The following is a 20,004-nucleotide window of genomic DNA, read 5'->3' as shown; positions in this document are numbered from 1 at the left end:
TGCCCTAGATCACACAGCTTGTAGGAAGGAGCTCCTAGGCTGCGAGCTTCTGGCAGGCAGAGCGGACCCAGTGCTGAGCACATAGCGGGTGGGCAGGACACATCCCTGGAGGGAATGACAGGCCACGGCTCTGGGCTGGTCTCTGGCAACACAGAGAGTACTGACGGGGCCCCTGCCCCCAGGGACAGGACCGTCCAGTGGGGCCAGCAGACCAGTCCTCGGAGTCGGGCATGATGAAGGCCGCGGGAAGCAGAAACAATTAGTGCTCACGAAGGAGCGGGAAGCTGTTAGGAGGTGCGGTGAACAGGTCCTTGTGGCAGAGGAGGGGCATGTCAAGCCACGGCAGCGAGGGTGACCGGGATCTCCCTTACGAACAAGCAGGATGCCACCAGATGAGGGCCTTGGGCATGAGGAGGCTGCAAACGGGCCGTGACCAGATCGTGAAGAGCGAACGTGCTGAGGGTTTGGGGGGAGATGGTGACGAGCCACAGTGGAGGCTTTGTCAACTTATTTGTCTGCATTAGTGAGGAAAGTCACACAATGAGAGATCAAACTGAGCCTGCAGAGAGCTCACTCTGGAGGCCCTGGGAGGACGGCTGGTCAGGTCAAGGCTGCTACAAAATATCGGTTCAAAAGTTGAACCGGGACAGAGGTGTAAGAGGTGGACGTGGTTTGAGGGACCTTCTCTCATAGAACCAGCAGGTGTTGGTCACTGATTTGGTACAGGGTTTGGGGCGGCGGCGGGGGAAGACAGTCACTGCGGATGACCCCTGGGTTCCCGTCTCGGTGTGGAGTGCATGCGGCAGCATCCACTAGGAGAAGGCAGGGTCCTATCCCAGGGGCTCACAGGTGAGCAGTGTGACTACACAAGCCCTTGGGTTGCCCTGAGTTTTCATTCCTCAAATGCGATGGTGTCTATTTAGAGCGTGGGTTAATACATGGATTTGCCACTAGACGTCATAATTATCTCCCCTCCTTCCACCTTGCAGCGTGTTAAACCGCACGCCGATGAATCTGATCCAGGAGATCATATTAGTGGATGACTTCAGCAATGACCGTAAGTGTCTTCACCCCCTTGCTCTGTAAGTACAAGTTTCTGTTCCCAGCCCCTGCATAACAGGCAGAGGCCAGTCCACTGGTTCTCCGGGGATTGAGAAAAGCCTGGGTTTGTGGCAGGTGTGGAAGACTTCGAGGGTCTATGAGGGGCTCAAGAGGGAGACAAACCTTACATTTTAAAAACAATGTCTTGGATTCTCTGCTGCGAGTCTTTGAGGACCTACGTAGTAAATTTAGTAGATCCTTGATTGGGTTGGTGTGTGTATGTGCGTGTGCATGCACACACATGTGTGTCACTGCCCCCTACTTACACTGGACATGGAAACCTTTGGAGGATTGAGCCTGGGACCCAGAGCAATTTATATCGCTAGAGGTTCCTGACTTATCTGTGGTCATCTGCTAGCCTGAGTGTGGGCTGAAACACCCCCTCCTTTCATTCTTGCGGGAGGGCTGGGTGGGCTCCGCGGGAGAGAGGCTAAGGTTGGTAAACCAGCGAAGCAAAACCAACATGGTGGGGTCCCAATGTGGAGTTCAGAGGATTGGTAAATCAAGCAAGTGATGGGGTAAGCAGGCAAGCCAGAGACAAGTCCGGGGTGATGCTGGAGACGGGATCTCTTCCTGCCCATTCTGGCACATTCCCCCGAATGGGGGAGAGTTCAGCCAGCTCTGTGTGATGGGATACAGTGGACAGATCACTTAACAGATAAGGTCTCCAGTATCAAAAGTCTATGATCAGAAAGGAAAATCCAAAATTCATCTCATCCATTGTGGGGTCTCCCAGCAGTTTTTGCTAGACTCCACTAGAGTGAGCAAGACTCTTGTCTCATGTTTTTAATGGTCTATAGAAAAGGAGAAGAGTCTTCAGGTGACCATACCAAGAATTCCCATCTGGAAGTGCTTCCTGATAAGAACACAGGTGCTGATATGCGACTGACCTGCTCCAAAAAGGCCCCTTTGGGCCACTTTGCATGGACTGGGCCACATTGCATATAAATAGAAGTGGTCAGTCAGCCTCATCCAAAACCCACAATCACCCTGGAGTCGGGACAGGGCTCTGCGGTTGGGGACAGGCTGGGCTGCCTTACCTACTCTTTGGGTTCACGTCCATCCCAGGGTGCTCACACCACATAACCTTTTGTCTTCACAGCTGAGGACTGCTTGCAGCTCATCAAGTTGCCCAAGGTGAAGTGCATACGCAATAGCGAGCGGCAAGGTGGGTCTGTGCAGCTAGGCAGGACCTTGGAGCGTGAGTGTGGGGGGCTGGGGGTGTGTGTGTGTGTGCATCTGGCTGTGTGTTCTGTGTGCAGGGGATGTCGTGTGGCTCCTCTGTGAGCTCTCTGGAAGATGGAAGGACAGGAGCCCCCACTTGCCCATTTGTTCCTGCCACAGGTCTGGTCCGGTCCCGGATCCAGGGCGCTAATGTTGCCAAGGGCACCACTCTGACTTTCCTGGACAGCCACTGTGAGGTGAACAGGGACTGGCTCCAGCCCCTGCTGCACAGAGTCAAAGAGGTGAGTGGGGCAGACTGAGGGTCAGGGTGCTGCGTCCCCACCTTCTCTAGGCTCTCAAGCCAGTCCTTCACATTTGTCCCCTGCTGGGCCCTCTGGGAGGGGGACGGGACTGATTGCTGTCCCCGTGTTATAGATGGAGACACTGAGCTAGAGCACCCTGCCCACGGTCACACAGCAGGCGGTGGTGGGGCAAAGCCGGGGACCTGGTCTTTGTATCCCACTGTCAACCCGCAGCAGACCTGTGAGTGGGGCTGCCGGCCCCTGCTGATAACGTGACGCCGGCAGCTTCCTGGGTGAGAGAACCACCCAGAACTATTTCTCCCAGACAATAGAAGGTTCCAGAAAGGGAGCCCTGTTGAGTGCCTTTTGTGACAAGGAGGCAGTGGAGTTAACTGGTCCTCGTCACCCAATTCCTGAGGCTTCTGTCTTCCCTCCACCCATGCATCACCCTTGCCCAAAGGCTGAGGCAGGTGACAGGATGCTGAGAAACCTGAGTTCCTGGCCTCTGCCTGCCCTTAAATTGCTCGGGGATTCTGTGTGCTTCCACTCTCCACGTCTGTTAACTCCTTTTGACAGTGAAAAAAACCTTTCCTTAATGTTCCCATTGGTATTATATATTCCACAAAGACCGTCCACCCCCGTCCTGATGTACAGAAGGCACTGTGTTGTAGGAGCTTAGCATTTGGGCCGTTCCTGTCCTCCCTGATCTACTGACTCCCACAGCTGCTCCGTGAAGTACGAGGCCGGGTATTTTTCATATACCCATTTCACAGATGAGGACACAGTGTCAGGGGAGTGGCGTAACTTGGGCTGATTCTCCCTAGCTGGTACCACGCGCACCAGAGCCCTCACACCATCTCCCCTGTGCCGTGGTGATTTCCTTCTTGCTCTTTGTGGCGGCTAGCTTGCTCCTCCCTGCAAAATGACAGCACTGAGGACGAAAGAATCCGTACGTGTGAACTGCACAGAGAAGTGGGAAACCCTTCCTGACTCTGTTAGTTCTGATGCGAGCTCTCACACGTGGGCCCAGATGTGAATCCCCATCCCCTGATCGCCTTCCCTGAGATTGGGGCGGACACCGAGCACCGGTTAGGAAAATCCTCTCTCCCTTCTTTCTGGCACAATCCAAGTGTAGGGGTCTGCTACTATTGAGAAATAGTAGATTATGAACAGGCCATTTAGTTGAAGGGCTTTGCCTGGCCCTAGAGGCCCTTCCAAATCTTCCCCTCGCTGTGTCCCAGAGGGGAGGGGCGCTGGGGGTAGGGCTGAAAGTGCCAACCCTCTGTCATGTGCTTGGTCCACCCCCCCACCCCGGGAACAGTCACCTCATTAGCATAAACTCAGGTTTGGTGAGAGAGGATTGCTGTGAGTCACGAAGATGCCCCTGTCACCCCATCACTCAGGAAATCCCAAGGATTTCAGAAGTTCTTGTGTAATGAACCAGGAACAAAGACCAGGGGCAGATTTCTTCTTATATCACAACATCACGGTATATACCACATTTTTAGTTAAGTTTTTAATTTTAATTCGAGTATAGTTAACATACAGTGTTAGTTTCAGGTGTACAATAGAGTGATTCAGCAAGTCTATATATTGCTCAGTGTTCATCACATCAAGTGTACTCTGAATCCCCATCACCTGTTTCACCCATCCCCCCACCCACCTCCCCTCTGGTGACCATCAGTTTGTTCCCTGCGGTTAAAGGTCTGTTTCTTGGTTTCTCTCTCCCTCTCTCCTTTTATTCCCCTTTGCTCATTTGTTTTGTTTTTTAAATTCCACATATGAGTGAAATCATATGGCATTTGTCTTTCTCTGACTGACTTATTTCACTTAGCATTATACCCTCTGGATCCATCCATGTTGTTGCAAATGGCAAGATTTTATCTTTTTATGGCTGAGTACTGTTCCACTGTATATCTATACCACATCTTCTTTATCCTTTCATCAGTCAATGGACACTTGGGCAGCTTCCATAGTTTGGCTATTGTAAATAATGCTGCAATCAACATAGGGGTGCATATATCCCTTTGAATTAGTGTTTTGGTATTTTTTGGGTAAATACCTAGTAGTGCAATGACTGGATCATAGGGTAGTTCTATTTTTAACTTTTCAAGGAACCTCCATACTGTTTCCCAGAGTGGCTGCACCAGCTTGCCTTCCCACCAACAGTACACGAGGGTTCCTATTTCTCCACATCCTTTCCAACAATTGTTGTTTCTTGTGTTGTTGATTTTAGCCATTCTCACAGCTGTGAGATTGTATCTCATTGTGGTTTTGATTTGCATTTGCCTAATGATTAGTGATGTTGAGGATCTTTTCATGTGTCTGTTGGCCATCTGTATGTCTTTTTTGGAGAAATGTCTGCTCAGGTCCTCTGCCCACTTTTTAATTGATTGTTTTTTTGTTTTTTATCTTTTTTGGTGTTGAGTTCTATAAGTTCTTTACATATTTTGGAGACTAACCCTTTATCAGATAGGTCATTTGCAAATGTATTCTCTCATTCAGTAGCTTGTCTTTTAGTTCTGTTGATTGTTTCCTTCACTGTGCAGAAGCGTTTTATTTTGATGTAGTCCCAAGAGTTTATTTTGGCTTTTGTTTCCCTTGCCTCAGGAGACATATTTAGAAAAAAAATGCTGTGTCCGACGTCGGAGAAATTACTGCCTGAATACTACAGTTTGTTTATCCACTCCTCTGCTAATAGACATTTTGGGTTGTTTCCACCTTTTTACTATTGTAAATACCACTGCTATGAACATTAGTATGTAAGTTTGAGTACCTGCTTCCAATTCTTTGGGGTCCATACCAATGAGTGGAATGGTGGGGTCACATGGAAGTTCAGCGTTTGACCTATAGGACCCCACCCCAGGCTGCTGTGCCCCTGCAGGATATGTTAGGGGGCCTTGCTTTCCTTAGACAGCTTTAATGAACCCTTTCCACCCCAGGGCCTCAGAGACCTTCACAGAAGCTCTCTCTGAAAAATGCTCTCATTGCTACATCCCTGGCCGGGCTCACCTGCAGATCAGAGAAGCCTTCATTTCCTCCTTCCTCCTTGTGAGTGCTCCTTGCAGCCCAGGCTCCTGTGGGAGGCATTTGGCTCCACAATAGAGCTCCCCTCCCAGGCTGAGCTTCCAGTCCCCACCACTGTCTGACCTAAAGCTTTGGTAGCAGAGGACTGGTTGGACAGACCCGGGGCTGTGGTCCGACTCTGCCCCTTGCCGGGGCCACAACAGCCTCCATGGGCTGCAGAGGTTTCTACCAGACCCTGACTCCTGTTGATGGAACATTCTCCTGAGACATCCCCTTCAGGACAGGGATGTGGGCGTGTGTCAGGCTGTGTTAACACGTGTCTTTGTGTCTTGTCTCAGAGTAAAACGTGATTTGTCTTGTGAGTGGAAGTGGAAACTTTAAGCTGTAATTGGAGTTGGGGATTTTCAAAAATAGAAAGAGATAAGAAAGAGCTGGGTTTGGGCTGTCAGAAGCCGTCCTCAGCTGGTCTCGTCCACATGGAACCCCCTCGATGTCCTGTTTCTTTCCTTCAGTTACTCAAAGATACTTGAAACAAGCACCAGGTTGGCTTTAATTTTTTTAACAGAGGCCTCTTTTTCCCCCCACTCCTTATCTACATATTTCTTTAGTTGGAAAAAAGGTTTTGAGAAATTTCAATCCCTGTAGCATTTGGTAAATTTATATAAATAATGGCTTACATATGCTTCAAAGCCTTTCACACGCCTCCCTCCCATGTTCCATCCAGAAGCCCTGTTAGGAAGGCGAGATGGTTTTGCAAATAATAATTTGTCTTCACTTTATAGATGAAGAGACAGTTCCTCAGTGTGTGCTGGTGTGCTTTAGGTGACATGTATTCTAGATGGCAGAACCAGAACAAGAACCCAGGTCTCCTGTCACCTCCTCAAGGACCGCTCCTTCTCCTGTGCCCCTACATCCAGGCTGCCTTAGAAGCCCCATTGTAATCCTCTGCCACCTGTCCTCCCCCTTCCCTAGACTGTGAGGCCTTATTCATCTTTTACCTGCCACAACTCCTAAACTATAAGAGGCACTCCGTAAAGCTGGCTGACCAAATGAGTGAATGATCTCTCTAGGAGGTTCTTTTTTAATTATTATTTTTTTAGAGGAGTGGGCAGAGGGAGAGGGAGAGAGAGAATCTTAAGCAGGCTCCACACCCAGTGCAGAGCCCGACGCGGAGCTTGATCTCACAACCCTGAGATCATGACCTGAGCCGAAATCAAGAGTTGGATGCATAACCAACTGAGACACCCAAGTGGCCATCTCTTGGAGTTTTTTGAGGACCCGTTCCCAATGTGGTTTTAATTATATGAATGGGTGGAGAAAGGAGAGGTGTACTGCAAGGATTACTGATGGCCATTGGCTCATGCATTCAGCTCCTGTCATTGCTGGGCTCCTGTCCATGGGGCAGGGCCCGGGCTCAGATTCTGTTGGGGAGTGGGGAAGAAGGGGTGCAGTCCTGGGTTGTCAGGGGTTCGTCCAGCTGCCTGATTAAGCCTACCTGTGGGCCTAGCCTTAAAGGCCATCCTCCCAGAGCACACAGCAAGGACCTGTGGTGGGTCTGGGTATCTTTATGGAGAGTCCCTCTGTCCCTGAACCTGTAGGAGGAGAGGCCATCTTTCTCAGCAGAAACTGACCCCACCTGCTTTGCTGCCGGCCATTGACATAGCATCCTCAGAGGGGGTTAATAGCCTCTGTAGCCAACGCCAGTGGATTACCCGCTGCCCAGCAGGCTGTGGGCTGGTGCTGAGGACTACACAGGTGGAGCAGTTACTGACCCCCTAAGTCACTCAGAGACATTTGTGTCCTGGCCTCAAGGCTCATGTATAAAGTCTCGTGTAGCTTCTTTTGAAGGTCATGGCTCCACACAGCACTTATCCCCAGATGTCCCTGATCACCTATCTGTTCTCCATGACTCAAGCAGACACCACACATGAGCTTTGGTAGGAATAAGAGAAGGGCAGAAGCCCTCAGAACTTAGAGGGAGAGGTTACCAGAGCCGGTGAACCCTGGAGGCGGAGTCCCTGGGTGGCTTCTGGGGAAGGCTGTGGCCGAGGTAAGCAACCAGCATTTTATTTTGTATTTCAGTTTCCAAATATTGAGGAGAAATTTAAAAAACAGGATTGCCGTTTGGGGGGCCCCTGAGACCACCTTCAGGTTCAGTAATTCACTAGAAGGACTTGGAACTTAGCAAAGCTGTTATTTTCATCATTGCTGTTTAGTATAGCAAATGGATACAGGTGAGACTCCGCAGTGGGAAAAGGTGCACAGAGAGAGTTGCAGACATGAGCTTCCAGTGGACTGCCCCCAGTGGGGTTGCAGAGACAGCACTTGCTTCTCCCAGCAATGATGTAGAACAGCACGTACAGAGCGTTGAGAAACAGCGAAGCCCGCCCAAGCCTTGGTGTCTGGGCTTTCTGTTGGGCATCAGTCACATAGACATGGCTGACCCCCATGGTCTCCATGCCCCTCCAGAGGTCAGTTTGAGCTGGTACACCACACAGCCCAAGGCCCTTAGCGTAAGTCACACTCTTAGCATAGACTATCTGGTATATTCCAAGGCTCCCAGGTAAACAGAGGAAGGACATTCTGAGGGCTTAGAAGTTACTGCCCAGAAGCCGGGCAAGGGCCAAACATATCTGTGGGCAAGATGAATCCTTGGCCGCACAAGCGTCCATGTAAGGACTTAGTGAAGCTACAGAGACCCCAGAACTCAACCATCAAAGGCTAAATGAGAACTTTGTCAGACTCACAGGAGAAGTTCAGTCTCTGAACTTGTGAGAACACGTCAGAATTCAAGCCACAGGAGTATCTTCGGGGTTGTGTCCATGGGCAGGTATTGGTGTGGGTGGCTGGGTGTGTGCATGCCGTGTGCGTGCACGCACACGCACACACACACACACAGATGCAGGATGACAGTGCCTGAGAAGAGCCTGGAGAGCGGAGGCAGCTGGGCAGGTGCCGTGTTGACTGTGGAAGAAGCATCTGTGCACGTCCCAGCGGTAGAAGCAATGCGCTGAAAATGAGCATTTCTTTCCACACGGGCCACTCGGCTTCCGAGGTACCTTGTCACTGTCAGGATGAGTCACATGTGGAAGCTGAGGGCCAGATGAAGTCTGTGAACATAAAAACAGACACCCAGTGAGTCTGAGCTTAAAATAAGAAGACAGCCTCATTTGGGAGAGAGATTGAACCAGGAAATGAAATGGCTGCAAGGAGAAGCAGAGGCTCCTGCCCGTGCAGGCTGGTGGGGGAGGGGGGAGAGGGGGGAGGACCACAAAAGTGTCCTTGCTTGATGTGCCCACACCTGCTGGTGCTCCCAGGCTGCCTGATTCCCACTTGGCTGTGGAGTGGCCTTCCCACTGCCCCTAGTCCCTCCTTCTGCGAGGTACAGGGTGTTCACCCAGAGCAGGGAAGGCTTTAAAAATCTACGCCATGCCTTGACAGCCCCCAAGCACTGGTGAATATGTCTTGCATATTTTGAAAACGTTTCCTGAGTGGCTTTGATGCCTGTGGACAGTGTGGCCTGCAGGATGCAGCAAGTGAGGAAGCTGGAGAGCGAGCTACATGCCTTTTGTGGATGGTCTTGAATGCCAAGCTAAGCGAACCTTATCTTCCAGGCAGTTCAGGGTTTTAGCTGCTGAGCTGCAGAGTGAGATTTTCCCATCGGAATGACAGCTTCCCCGGCCACCAAAGGGAAGACGGTGAGATAAGATCAGGAGTCTACCGTGGTATGCCAGGCGTGAGGGAAAAGGAGAGGGCATGCTCAGAAGGGCAGTTCCGGAGTTAGAATGGGCAGGACTGATCAGGGCAATGGGCAGAGGCGAAGCTTCTTTGTGCTGGGGAGGCAGAGGGCTACCCGATGGTTCTGTTAGGAGAAATAGGCAAGTGAGGGAAAGGAGCACGTTTGGGGAGAAGATGATGAAGCCATCACTGAAAGCTTGTGTGAAATTCACATGGAAGGGGCCAGTTGCCTAGTGGATCCGAGGCTGGGAGCAAGGGGGTAAGTCAGGGCTGGAGGCACAGATCTGTGAGGACCACAGGTGACATCTGAAGGTAGGAGTCTCCAGAGATGCTATTCATCAACTTGCCTAGAAACAAATGCATCGAATGAAAGTATTTGGAAATTCCAAGGTGTTCTTCATGTGGGTGTATGGCTTTGCTTCATGCAACTGAAGGCTGAGGTCACTTTCCCAGCTGCCTGTGGCCTCTGCCTTCTGAGAGCCCATTGGTGGTGAAGGACTTCTTCCTCCCTCCCGCTTCCTCAGCGTCCTCACTCTCCAGCCACCCATGCTGTCTCCCTGCCATGCTCAGATGGCTCTTGGGGCTAAGAATGCCCCCAGAAGTCAGAAAAAGGCTTATAGCATTTTAGGCATTGAAACTGGAGAGGCCACAGCATCCAGTGGTCCATTTTATAGATGAGAAAATTGAGATCCAGAGATGGAAGTGCTTGGTCAGGGCCACAAAACCAGCCTGGCATTACCAGGATGAGGCCCTCCCGTGCCCGCTGATTGCCGGCCTGGCCCCTTGACGCCACAGACTGAGCCTGGAGTCTGCTTTCTTACAGGACTACACGCGGGTGGTGTGCCCTGTGATTGACATCATCAGCTTGGACAACTTCAACTACATCGAGTCCGCCACGGAGCTCAGAGGGGGTGAGTGGGACCAACGCCTTCTCCCCAGCGAGGACTCATGCTGCCCCCTGGTCGGCATTTTCTAGGGGGAGAGTGGGGAGACGTCTGCTAGTGGTTTGTCTGGAGCATCCAGCCCTGCGTCCTATAATGTCAGTAGCTCCAGTGTGGCCTTACCACTGAGACTATGAATGGAATGACCAGGGGGGCGTGCAGGATGCACCCAGACCCCAGAGCTCTGGCTCCAGTGTGGGCTCGCTCTGGGAATAGGAGGGAAGCCAAGGACCTCCTGGCTAGGTGGGGCCTGTTCTGGCATCTCAGCATTGGGCACCACGTGCTCTCTGAAGCCCACCACGGTTCTGCTTAGGGCCTAGTGCTGATCCCTCAAGACTGATCTGAGGGGAATCAGCCCCATAAAAACCTGCTCGCACCTTCCCAAGGCTCCTGGCCAAGGGCCACACCCATAACTGTCCATCCTGTCCCCCTTGGGCTCTGTTGAGCCTGACTCTGTCTTCTGCCTTTTATCCCCTAACCGTGCCCAGCAGGGAAGGCTCAGAGAGGCAATAGAAGGAAACTGTGAGAGGGAAATCCAACGGCCTTCCTGCTGATCAGCTTGGGTGAGACCTGCTGTCTCTAGGCCCAGCTTCCCTGGATGTGTTCATGAGCTTCTAGGAAAGGGATGTGTCATGCAAATCAACTGAGTGCGTGCTGTGTTCTAGGGTTTGACTGGAGCCTCCACTTCCAATGGGAGCAACTCTCCCCAGAGCAGAAGGCTCGGCGTCTGGACCCTGCTGAGCCCATTAGGTAAGTCAGGGCAGGGCTGGGTAGGCAGATCCATCACCACTGGGTCCCTCTCACTGCCACATGGTATAGGAGGCATTCCACATCAGACACTCAAAAGATTGGGCAGAGACCAAGAGAACCCTTTGCCAGGCCAGCCCCACTTTGCCCTTTGGGAGTTTCTATCTTCAAAGAGACTTCTCCTAAGGGGACAGAGGCCTGATAAGACCTATACTGAGAAGTCGCCCAGTGTTGTCCTCCCACACATGTGCCACCGTGTAGTTACACTTCCCATTAAATGTTGAAGGGTCCCAGATGGTCCTGCTTGAGCCCCTGACAGGGGGAAAGAGGGCCCTTTCAGGCCAGAGCAGAACCACTAGGTCTTAGATGTCAGGATTCAGCCCAGGAAGGTCAGGCCAGCACTGCTTTAAGTGGAGGCTGAGCTCGAGGCCTGGCCACTGCTGCTTAGTAACAAATACGTCTGCTCCATCCTGTGTGACCACGTGATGGTCACATCAACTCTGGGCTCTTTTGCAGAGCTGCGGATGCTTTGTCCTGGTCTGCATTCTCCCTTCACGTGGGAGACTCCCAGCACGTGGTAGCAAGATGGCCGCCTGGGGTTCAGGGCTTCTCTGAGGGCTGGGGGTAGACTAGAGTATGGTGTCTGCCCAGTGGGGGAGCCTGTGTTCTCAGCTTGGAGGGCATATGGTCTGGATGTTCCTACCTAAGACGGGTGCTCCTGTCCCAGACCTGTTTGGGATCTCCACGCTGACACTTGTCGGCCTCAGGTGGGGTGTCAGGAGGGTCAGAAGTGCTTGGAGAAGTACAAAAAAGGCCATTGGGGTGCAGTTTCTCTGGCCAGTGACTTAGGGATGCCCCGGATTCTTCGTGGGCATCTCTGGATCTCTGGACCTGCCATATACTAAACGTTGGATCATTTGCACTGAATTAACTTAAGTCAGATGGAGAAGCAAGGAGCTAGGAAGAACCAAATGCTGATGCTTCCGACAGATGTGTGTGGTTAGGAGAACTCTGCCGGGGACCAACGTCTCATCCACCTGCTGGCCCCTATATCCCCTCGCCAGCCTCCATGAGCTGGAGTGGTGCCAAGAGGGAGATTGGAGCCAGACGGCATGCTGGCTAATGCCCTTTACTTCTGAACCTTCTTACCACACCGAGCGCCATGCAGCCCACAGCAGCTTCCGTTACTCCCCACGGGCGGCCCCTGATGTGGCAAGGACCAAGTCAAGGACAAGGCTGGTGGTGCTGACTCCAGGTTTTTAGCTTCTCTGGCCCAGTGGTGGGGTTCTCAGGGCAGGTTCTGTTTTTGTGGGAATAGCCCCCTCATCAGAGAACGAGCGTTTCCCAGGATTAGGTCAGTTCTCAGGGAACCGCCTGGGGTCGTGGCCTTGGGAGACCTGGTTTCTTGACCTGCTGTCCATCAACTACGTGACATGGGAGAAAACTCTCTTTGCCCTCTGGACCTGCTGGATGAGGGGCCAGGTCCCCGCGGGCTCGCCCACCTCTCCCCGCTGTCGATCCTTCTGGATACGAGTCCCTGTGCTCACTGGATTATCTGGTTGGACTCTTCTGCGTTTGCCTGCCTTCCTCTGCAGCCCTTTGCTTTCCAAGTGGCTTCTCTGGCATCCCTCTCAGCAGTCAGAGGCGGGGAAGGTGAGGGTGGGGGCCCAAGGAAGAAGACGAAGTTGAGGGTGTGTTCGTTTGCTGGGCCGCTGCCGCAAAGTGCCGCACACGGAGCAGCTTATCAACAGAAATGCGTGGTCTCGCGGCTCTGGAGGCTAGGAGTCCAGAATCAAGGTGTTGGCAGGGTTGTTTCCTTCTGAGGGTGCTGCCGGCCTCTCACCCTGGCTTGCTTTCTTTTTTCTTTTTTTCTTTTTTTTAAAGAATTAGTTATTTTAGAGAGCATGCAGGAGTGCAGGGGAGGGGCATAGGGCGAGAGAGAAGGGAAGCGGGTTCCCTGATGAGCGGGGAGCCTGATGCAGGACTTGATCTCAGGACCCTGAGATCATAACCTGAGCCGAAACCAAGAGTCGGATGCTTAGCCAACTGAGGTAGCCTGGTACCCCTCTCCTTTGCTTTCCGATGACCATCTTCTCTGTGTCTCTTCCCATTATGGGCTCTCTGTGCAGGTCTGTCTCTTCTGGCTCGGCGTTTCCTTTTTCATAAGGACACTAATCACATGGGATTGGGGTCCACCCTAATGAGCTCATTTTAACTTGATTACCTCTCTAGAGACGCTCTCCCCAAATAAGGTTGCAATCCGAGGTACTGGGGGTTAGGACCCCAATATATTATTTTAGGAGGCGTACAGAGGGAAGTAAAGGGAGAGGGCCCAATCTCAAGAAATGGATGTACTGTTAATGGGTGCTGGTGCTGCTTCAGTCCTCCTTCTCTGCCTGGTCAGCGGCCCACTGCCTGGGCTCCCAACAGTGGAGCCCCAAGAGAGCCACGCTGGGCAGGGCCTGTGGGAGAGGCCAGCGGAGGATCCCCAGGCCCTCAGAACAGTGGGCTTCTGAGCGAGTCCCGGGCACCCGCAGAAGGCATGCTGACGAGTAAATTAGCCTGTCTGTGAAGTCTAGAGATTTAAAATCAAAAGGCAAAACCCTGGAGCATGTTCTTGTTTTAGGTAATGCATTGGCCCTTGTAAAGAGGAAAAACAATGGGGAGAAAAGAGCGTGGGGTTCTGCACGGCCAGGACAGATGAATGGGCCGGTGGTCACTCCTCCCTCTCCCATAACTTCCTCTTTCCCTTCCAAATGCACAGGACTCCCATCATAGCTGGGGGGCTCTTCGTGATGGACAAATCCTGGTTCGATTACTTGGGGAAGTATGATACGGACATGGACATCTGGGGTGGAGAAAATTTCGGTGAGTCACTGTCTCTGCGTCCTGGGCCACATGCACCCGGGATGAGGGCCTGGGAAGGGGGCAGTAGGTCACTCCTTGGGGGCAAGGCCAGGTGGGGCACGAGAGGAGTAGTTGCTGGGAGACTGGAGGTAACAGGGCATTTCTCCATGGGGAAAGCCTCCCCTAGGAAGACCATCAGGAGCGAGTTGACAGCAAAAGCCAGTAAGACTAAGGAGCCCATGTTCTAGTCCCCACCCCACCCAGGGGCCTGCCGGCTGGGAGCTGGGAAAGGAAACGAACATGGGCTGGGCCCGGATGGGGTTTTGAGTTTGACAGATCCAGCTCCACGGATTTTCACAAAAGCCCCTAGAAGCACCCCCGTGTCACACTTTCACACTCAAGGCAACTATAGGGTCGCTCAGTGTTATGAGCTCCACGGGTGGGTCCCGGACTGCTCTCTCCTAGGGCTGCAGAATGCAACTCGACGCAACTGCGGCCAGACGTGTTTGCAGTTTGGGGACCTGTGACCCCTTCCACCCTCACCCCTTTCTCTCTCACTAAAAGATAAGGGCCAGATGCTCCCAGGCTTCCATAGCAACTACCCCCAGACCCTCGTCATTAACCCGCTCTGAGTACTGTGTGCACAGAGCAACCAGCAGATGTTTACCAAATGTCACAGGGGTCGCTGTCAATCCTCTTCATCCCCAGCCTCCTTCTACCTCCAAATAAATCCCCAAGTTCCGTGCTCCCAGCTCAAGCCTGCCTCGGGGAGGGATTCAGCTCTGTTTTGTTCCCAGCTGTCTCCGGTGCTTCGAATAGTGCCCCCATGAAGGAGGCTTCTGTAACTACTTGTTGAATGAAGCACTGGGGAAGAGCAAGAGGCTGGCATGTCACTGGGGAGCGTTCGGCACGGGTCCCCGAGCAGTGGTGCAGCCCCGAGAATGGATGATCCGTGGGGCTCGTCCGGGCATTCAGCAGTAATTCCATGCATTGTCCTCTGCCGTTGTTTTCTCCCGTCTCTGCCTCCAGAGTGTTTTATGGCTTTCTTCCTCAGTCGCTAAGAGTTATTTTCCAGAAATTTATGGCTGCTGGCCTGACCCACAGCATCTGTTCTCCCAAAATGGGCAGTGTAGAGAAATCCATCAGATAAGTACAGCTCTTGCCATTCGGGGGCTGGATTGGAAGCTCAGCAAACAAGCAGAAAACCCCAAACCCCCAAACCAAACTGATTCTCCTTACTGGCACCCAGTCCTGGAACAGAACGGGGAAATCTGGTACAGGTTTGAGATCAGCACTGCCTACACGGGCTCAGGAGAACTTGGGACCAGGTAGGGCCTTGTCATTCCCAGTGGGGACGGGATCGCTCTCTTTCTGGGCAGAGCCAGCGGGACATCCTGCTGCTCACGATGCCTCTCATGATCCGTAGTGATGTGCTCTGGCCTTTCCTCCCATCATGAAGTGAATCCTTTCTGCAGTCCTTTGGATAGACAGAAGTCATCTCATCTCTATTCTAACGCCGTTTATGACAATTGCGTTCACTGCTTCACAGTTGGGCTCATTCTGTTGCTGTGAATTTTTGTGTTGAATTGTTAGAAATTTCTAGGTTGAAGCCCATCTCGCTCTAGCCTCTGTCTGTCGGGTCTTATGCTGCCCCCCTCCACCCCCTGTCACCCTTACAAGGGGAGTGTGATCCTTCCTCCATGGGGTAGTTACGTTGGGATTCAGGCAGCACGTTATTTTTAATGATCGCACATTCTGGTCCAACCTACCAGTCCCTGCTGTTTATGGCTGTGTTGACATGCATCTGCTCCTATCAAGCGGCAGTCTCAGCTAGTTGCTACCCGGTCGTTCGACACTCACCAGTGCTGATTTGAATGGAGAAGGAGAGAGGGGCTTCTGAGGAGGTGTGGGAGAGGCATTTTACAGTCCATTGCAAAATTTTTTAAACCACAAAAAAGCACTGCAGACAGCTATCCCAGGAGACACTGTTTTCTCCGCTCCCGACATTCTGTTGTGTTATAGTCAGCTCCCAGCACTTTGAAAGCCATTTCTGGATTTTTTTTTAGCATTTTATATGCCAGAAGATGCAGTGCTTGTCCGATGGTACATAGATCATGTGGGGCAGTCCAGCTCTGCAGGCGAGCATAGGTAGGAACCTGAGGGCATGAAGGTGGGGATTTCGAAGAGCCCATCAGGATGGGGTGATGATCAGGGGTTTGGTGGGATTGGGGAGCACTGCTTCACTTTCAGAGGAGAGATGATACTAAGGGAAGGAATTCTTGCTCCAGGGGGTGGCAGGGGGCCCTCCCCACCGCCCAGCTCACCACGTCCTGAGAGCCACATCCCCAGCGTTGTTCACGTTCACCCCTCTCTCCATCCCCAGGACTACTCCGCTCCCCTCAAAGCCAGCCTCCCCCTGGGCCAGAGAGCACTGTCTGAAATGCAGGTTCTCTCCCACTTCCCAGACCAGGCAGACACGTGGTTGCTTCTTGTCCTATTCCATAGGGAGTATGGGAAGTTAAGAACACCAGCTTGGCATCTGCAGTTGTATGGTCCTGGGTGACCATGGTGGGCCTGTGGCTAGTCCTTGTTCAGCAGCTGGGGGGCTGGATGCAGCGTGATTGCCCCAGATGGCATGAAGTACAGTGTTGTAGACAAATAAGAGGATCTCTACTCAAGTCCATGAGTTCATGGAAAAATAATAACAGAGCTTTCAGGCCCAGGAGGTCCTGAGAACTTAAAGATCATTAAAAGGAAGGGTCTCTGTTGGTGCAATTATATGTGTGGACTTAGGGATAACAGTAGCCACCCAAGGGCCCACCACTGCCCACTCCACTTCCCCTGTCCTGAGTTGGTTGAAGGTACAGTGGTCCTGCTGCCGTGGGTACAATGTGTGTTGGTATACAGTATGCATGGCTCCGTGCAAGCTAGAATCATCGCATTCCGCAGAGCCTGTGTCCCAAGCTCCCTCCACCTTTGTTCAGAAACCAGACGATACAATGAACTTGGAACCTGGGTGGGTCTGGCTGAGCAATGGTGTGTGAATAGCTATGGCTTGGTTTCTGGGGAGAGAGCATCCCCTTTCCCTTCCAGCAGTCGTGGGCTTGGCAGGTAGACACTGGGCTGGTGGGGGGCGGGGGTGGGGGGGCCCCTGGGGCCCTGGTAAGACTACCAGTGGATTGGTGGGGACACAGGAGGAAAGAAGTGAGGATGGAAGGTGGGGAGGGCAGTTTGCCCTCAAGTAGGAGTCCGATGTCTAAAGAAAATAAGATAGCGGTACCCCCAATGAGGGTGGAGTAATTACCCGTCTCCCTGCCTGGAATTCAAAGTGGATTAGGGCCTGCGTGATATTCATCCCCGGGGAGATTGTGCTGGCGCTGACTCAGCGAGAACCCCCTACAGATTCCCTACATCGTCTTTTTGCTCCGTCCCCCTCACTTAAGAAAGTGATGACTTGGCAGGGAGCCGCAGATGTGGAAAGCGCAGGGTCCGGGCCGTGCCTGGAAGGCCGACTGCCCCACGCCTCCCTGCGCCGCACTTCTGATGTGTGAGCCCCCACCGCATGGTGCCTCTGGATTACGAGACTTTCCCAGGAGTCAGCACATCCCTGCGAGGACAGTTATCCTGACGTCAGTGGTGTAGACGAGGGCAGGGCGACTCCGTGCCTGGGTGTTAAATATGCCACACGATATACCTGTGAACCATCACGCTAATCGGCACACTCCCGGCTGCACCCCCAGACCGCCCAGGTCAGGCCCGGGCCTCTGATCACCCCAGTTACAACACTCAGGACCCTGCAGCACAGAAGCTGTGACCTCATCTCAGGCTGCAGGAGCCTTGGGGAGGCATCAGCTGTACTAAATGGGTGCAAAGGCGGACGTTTGTCAGGATTGGATGGAGGTGCAGGGTGGTAGCTGGTCATAGAGGAGCCGCTCTTGTCGGCCACTGAAAGACCTGAAGTCCGTGGCTTTGCGCCCGGAGGGGCTTTGGCTGAAGGAGGCTGTTGAGTGCTGAGGGCAGGATGAGGGCGGAGTTCTGGAGTGGGGAGATGTGCGTCAGCCCCCAGGCACCCGCTGGCAGGGGTCAGGTCAGAACTGCCTCTGCATCATCAAATAAGGACGTCCTCGACCATGAGCAGGGTTGTTAGGATGACTAATAAGCTACCACCTGAGCGAGGAGGGCCGAACAGAGTGCAGCCCAGGGGTAGAAGAAGAGGTCATTTTCCTCCCATGGCTCATGTTTGCAGAATTGAGATACGTGGTGGTTTTTAGCTAAAGCACCAGACGCAGGGAAATGAGGAGGAGGAGGGCTGGTTTGACAGGTGGGGGAGAGGAGGCAGGCTGCAGTGAGCTATGGATGGGTGGCCGGGTGCAGAAGATGCACCCCCATCTGCTGGTGTCCAGCATTCCTCCGCAGAGCATCACATGGCCCCTGGAACCCGGTGCTGGAGCTGGGACAGAGCTGGGTCTGGGGGGGGGATGAAGGGGAGTCCTCAGCATCAAGTGAACCTTGGGGTCAGCTGAAGAAACAGTGTCAGGGAGACCCTGTAAAGACAGAGCCTTGGGGTGGAAGACTGCCAGGAGACCAGAAGGAAGGTGAAGGACCAGGGTCAGATGACTCCTTTCCAAGGTGGGGACCTGTGGCAGAAGGCGGGACTCGGAGATGCAGAGGGAAGCACAGAGAAAGAAACAGGTTGCTGGAGTAGGAGGGGATAGGGGAGGGAACTGGGGCATAGTTTGGAGGAATTCGCTTTGCAAATGAGGAGGGACATATGTCTTATTTGAATACATGGAAAGGAAGAGACCATAGCCAAAACGTATGCGTATTTTGGGAAGAGGGCTGGCGCAAAATTTGTAGGTTATATCTAGTAAAGCAGATCTCCGTCTCTAGTTTTGAAAGATGAGATGGTTTTCCTTTTTGGGAACTGGAGCAGACCGTATTTTGAGATCCTGCGGAGGAAATGATTGGAGCCCGGATTTTTGGAGCGTACTGTTAAGGAAGAAGTCCTGAGACTAAGGTCACACATGCACTACGAATCCCACGGGCTGCCCCCTGTGGCCAGCCCCTCAGTGCACTCGCTGCGAGGTGGAGCAACGGATGGCGGCAGTCAGTTGAGCTCACTCACTGCTCCGTGTCCCCCGGACACATGATCCCGACAGTGTCCCAGCCAAACGCCACACTGCTGTGTATCGGGGGCTTGATGGAATGTCAAAATCTCGAATGTTAGGTCCACAAATTTCAAGTGACTTCGGTGGCCGAAGAAGGAAGCTGGAAGCGGGCACAGGAGGGCAGTGCTAATGGGGTCCGTATTCCAGAGTCTGATCATAGCTGTGGCTCATCTTTCCATCCTACTTAAGTGTTCCCCATATTCTCAGAATTCTGTTTCATTTGACGTGGACAGCAATCCTGTGGCATATAGCCTCAGTGAGGTGAAGCAAGTGTCCCCAGGGACACGGCCCCGGGGGGCAGTTGCAGACTCAGGGCTGTGGACCCCAAAGCCAAGCTCCTCCTTCCCTCATTCTTGCCATCATTTGGAAGCAGTCTTGAAAAGTCCTTTCTTTATCCTAGCACACACATTGTCCCCACCCTGTCCCCGAGCTTCCTGGGAATGAGCCCCTTTCGGGCAGCACATGGGCACGCAGAAGGGCAGGTGTAGAGAAGGTGGCAGCAGCGGGGTTGGTGTCCGGGGAGCCTTGCCTACAGCTCAAGGACACGGGGCCGGAGGCAGTAGGGGATAGGGAAAGTCTGGCTGAAGACAGCTGAGTGAGAGCAGGTGAGGATCGCGATGAAGACATGGTGTCTGGGCACCTGCTTGGAGAGCTGGAAAGGAAGGAGCCCGAGAGCCAGAAGTGGAGGGACAGAAAGAGGACCCAGGTGAAGGAACCCAGGGAGGTGAGGCCCGGCGTGCTGGAGGGTGCAGTGCATGTATGTGGTAGGAAGGCACCAGAATACTCAGATCCTCCTCCCCTGCTCCTGGACCCCAGCCTGCTTCCACATGCCGCCCCCCCATCTCCACCAGCAGGAGCAGTTACCCAGAGGCAAGGATTTCCCCTGGGCCAGCCTGCCCTCGTATTTGAGTTTGACTACAGAAGCACGAACCAGGCAGGAATTCCCAAATGGGAAGCTTGACATTTCCC

The 20,004-nt window shown here is 52.9% G+C and overlaps 1 protein-coding gene across 2 annotated transcripts in view; it reads left to right on the top strand.

The window, feature by feature from the left end:
• The window catches only part of GALNT14 (polypeptide N-acetylgalactosaminyltransferase 14), a 200,290-nt gene that overhangs the window by 160,904 nt on the left and 19,382 nt on the right, over window positions 1-20,004 (top strand). For both annotated transcript variants that reach the window (XM_045884351.3, XM_045884350.3), the window contains exons 4-9: window positions 990-1,057; window positions 2,204-2,269; window positions 2,446-2,567; window positions 10,156-10,243; window positions 10,939-11,023; window positions 13,785-13,888. In XM_045884351.3, coding sequence (XP_045740307.1) covers window positions 990-1,057; window positions 2,204-2,269; window positions 2,446-2,567; window positions 10,156-10,243; window positions 10,939-11,023; window positions 13,785-13,888 — 533 coding nt within the window. The remainder of the gene's footprint in view (window positions 1-989; window positions 1,058-2,203; window positions 2,270-2,445; window positions 2,568-10,155; window positions 10,244-10,938; window positions 11,024-13,784; window positions 13,889-20,004) is intronic.

Source organism: Mirounga angustirostris, unplaced genomic scaffold (genome assembly GCF_029215605.1).
Source record: "Mirounga angustirostris isolate CCGP_5_RB_7025 unplaced genomic scaffold, mMirAng1.0.hap1 SCAF_10, whole genome shotgun sequence".
Taxonomy (NCBI): domain Eukaryota; kingdom Metazoa; phylum Chordata; class Mammalia; order Carnivora; family Phocidae; genus Mirounga; species Mirounga angustirostris.
This window is presented reverse-complemented; position numbering and strand designations above follow the sequence as displayed.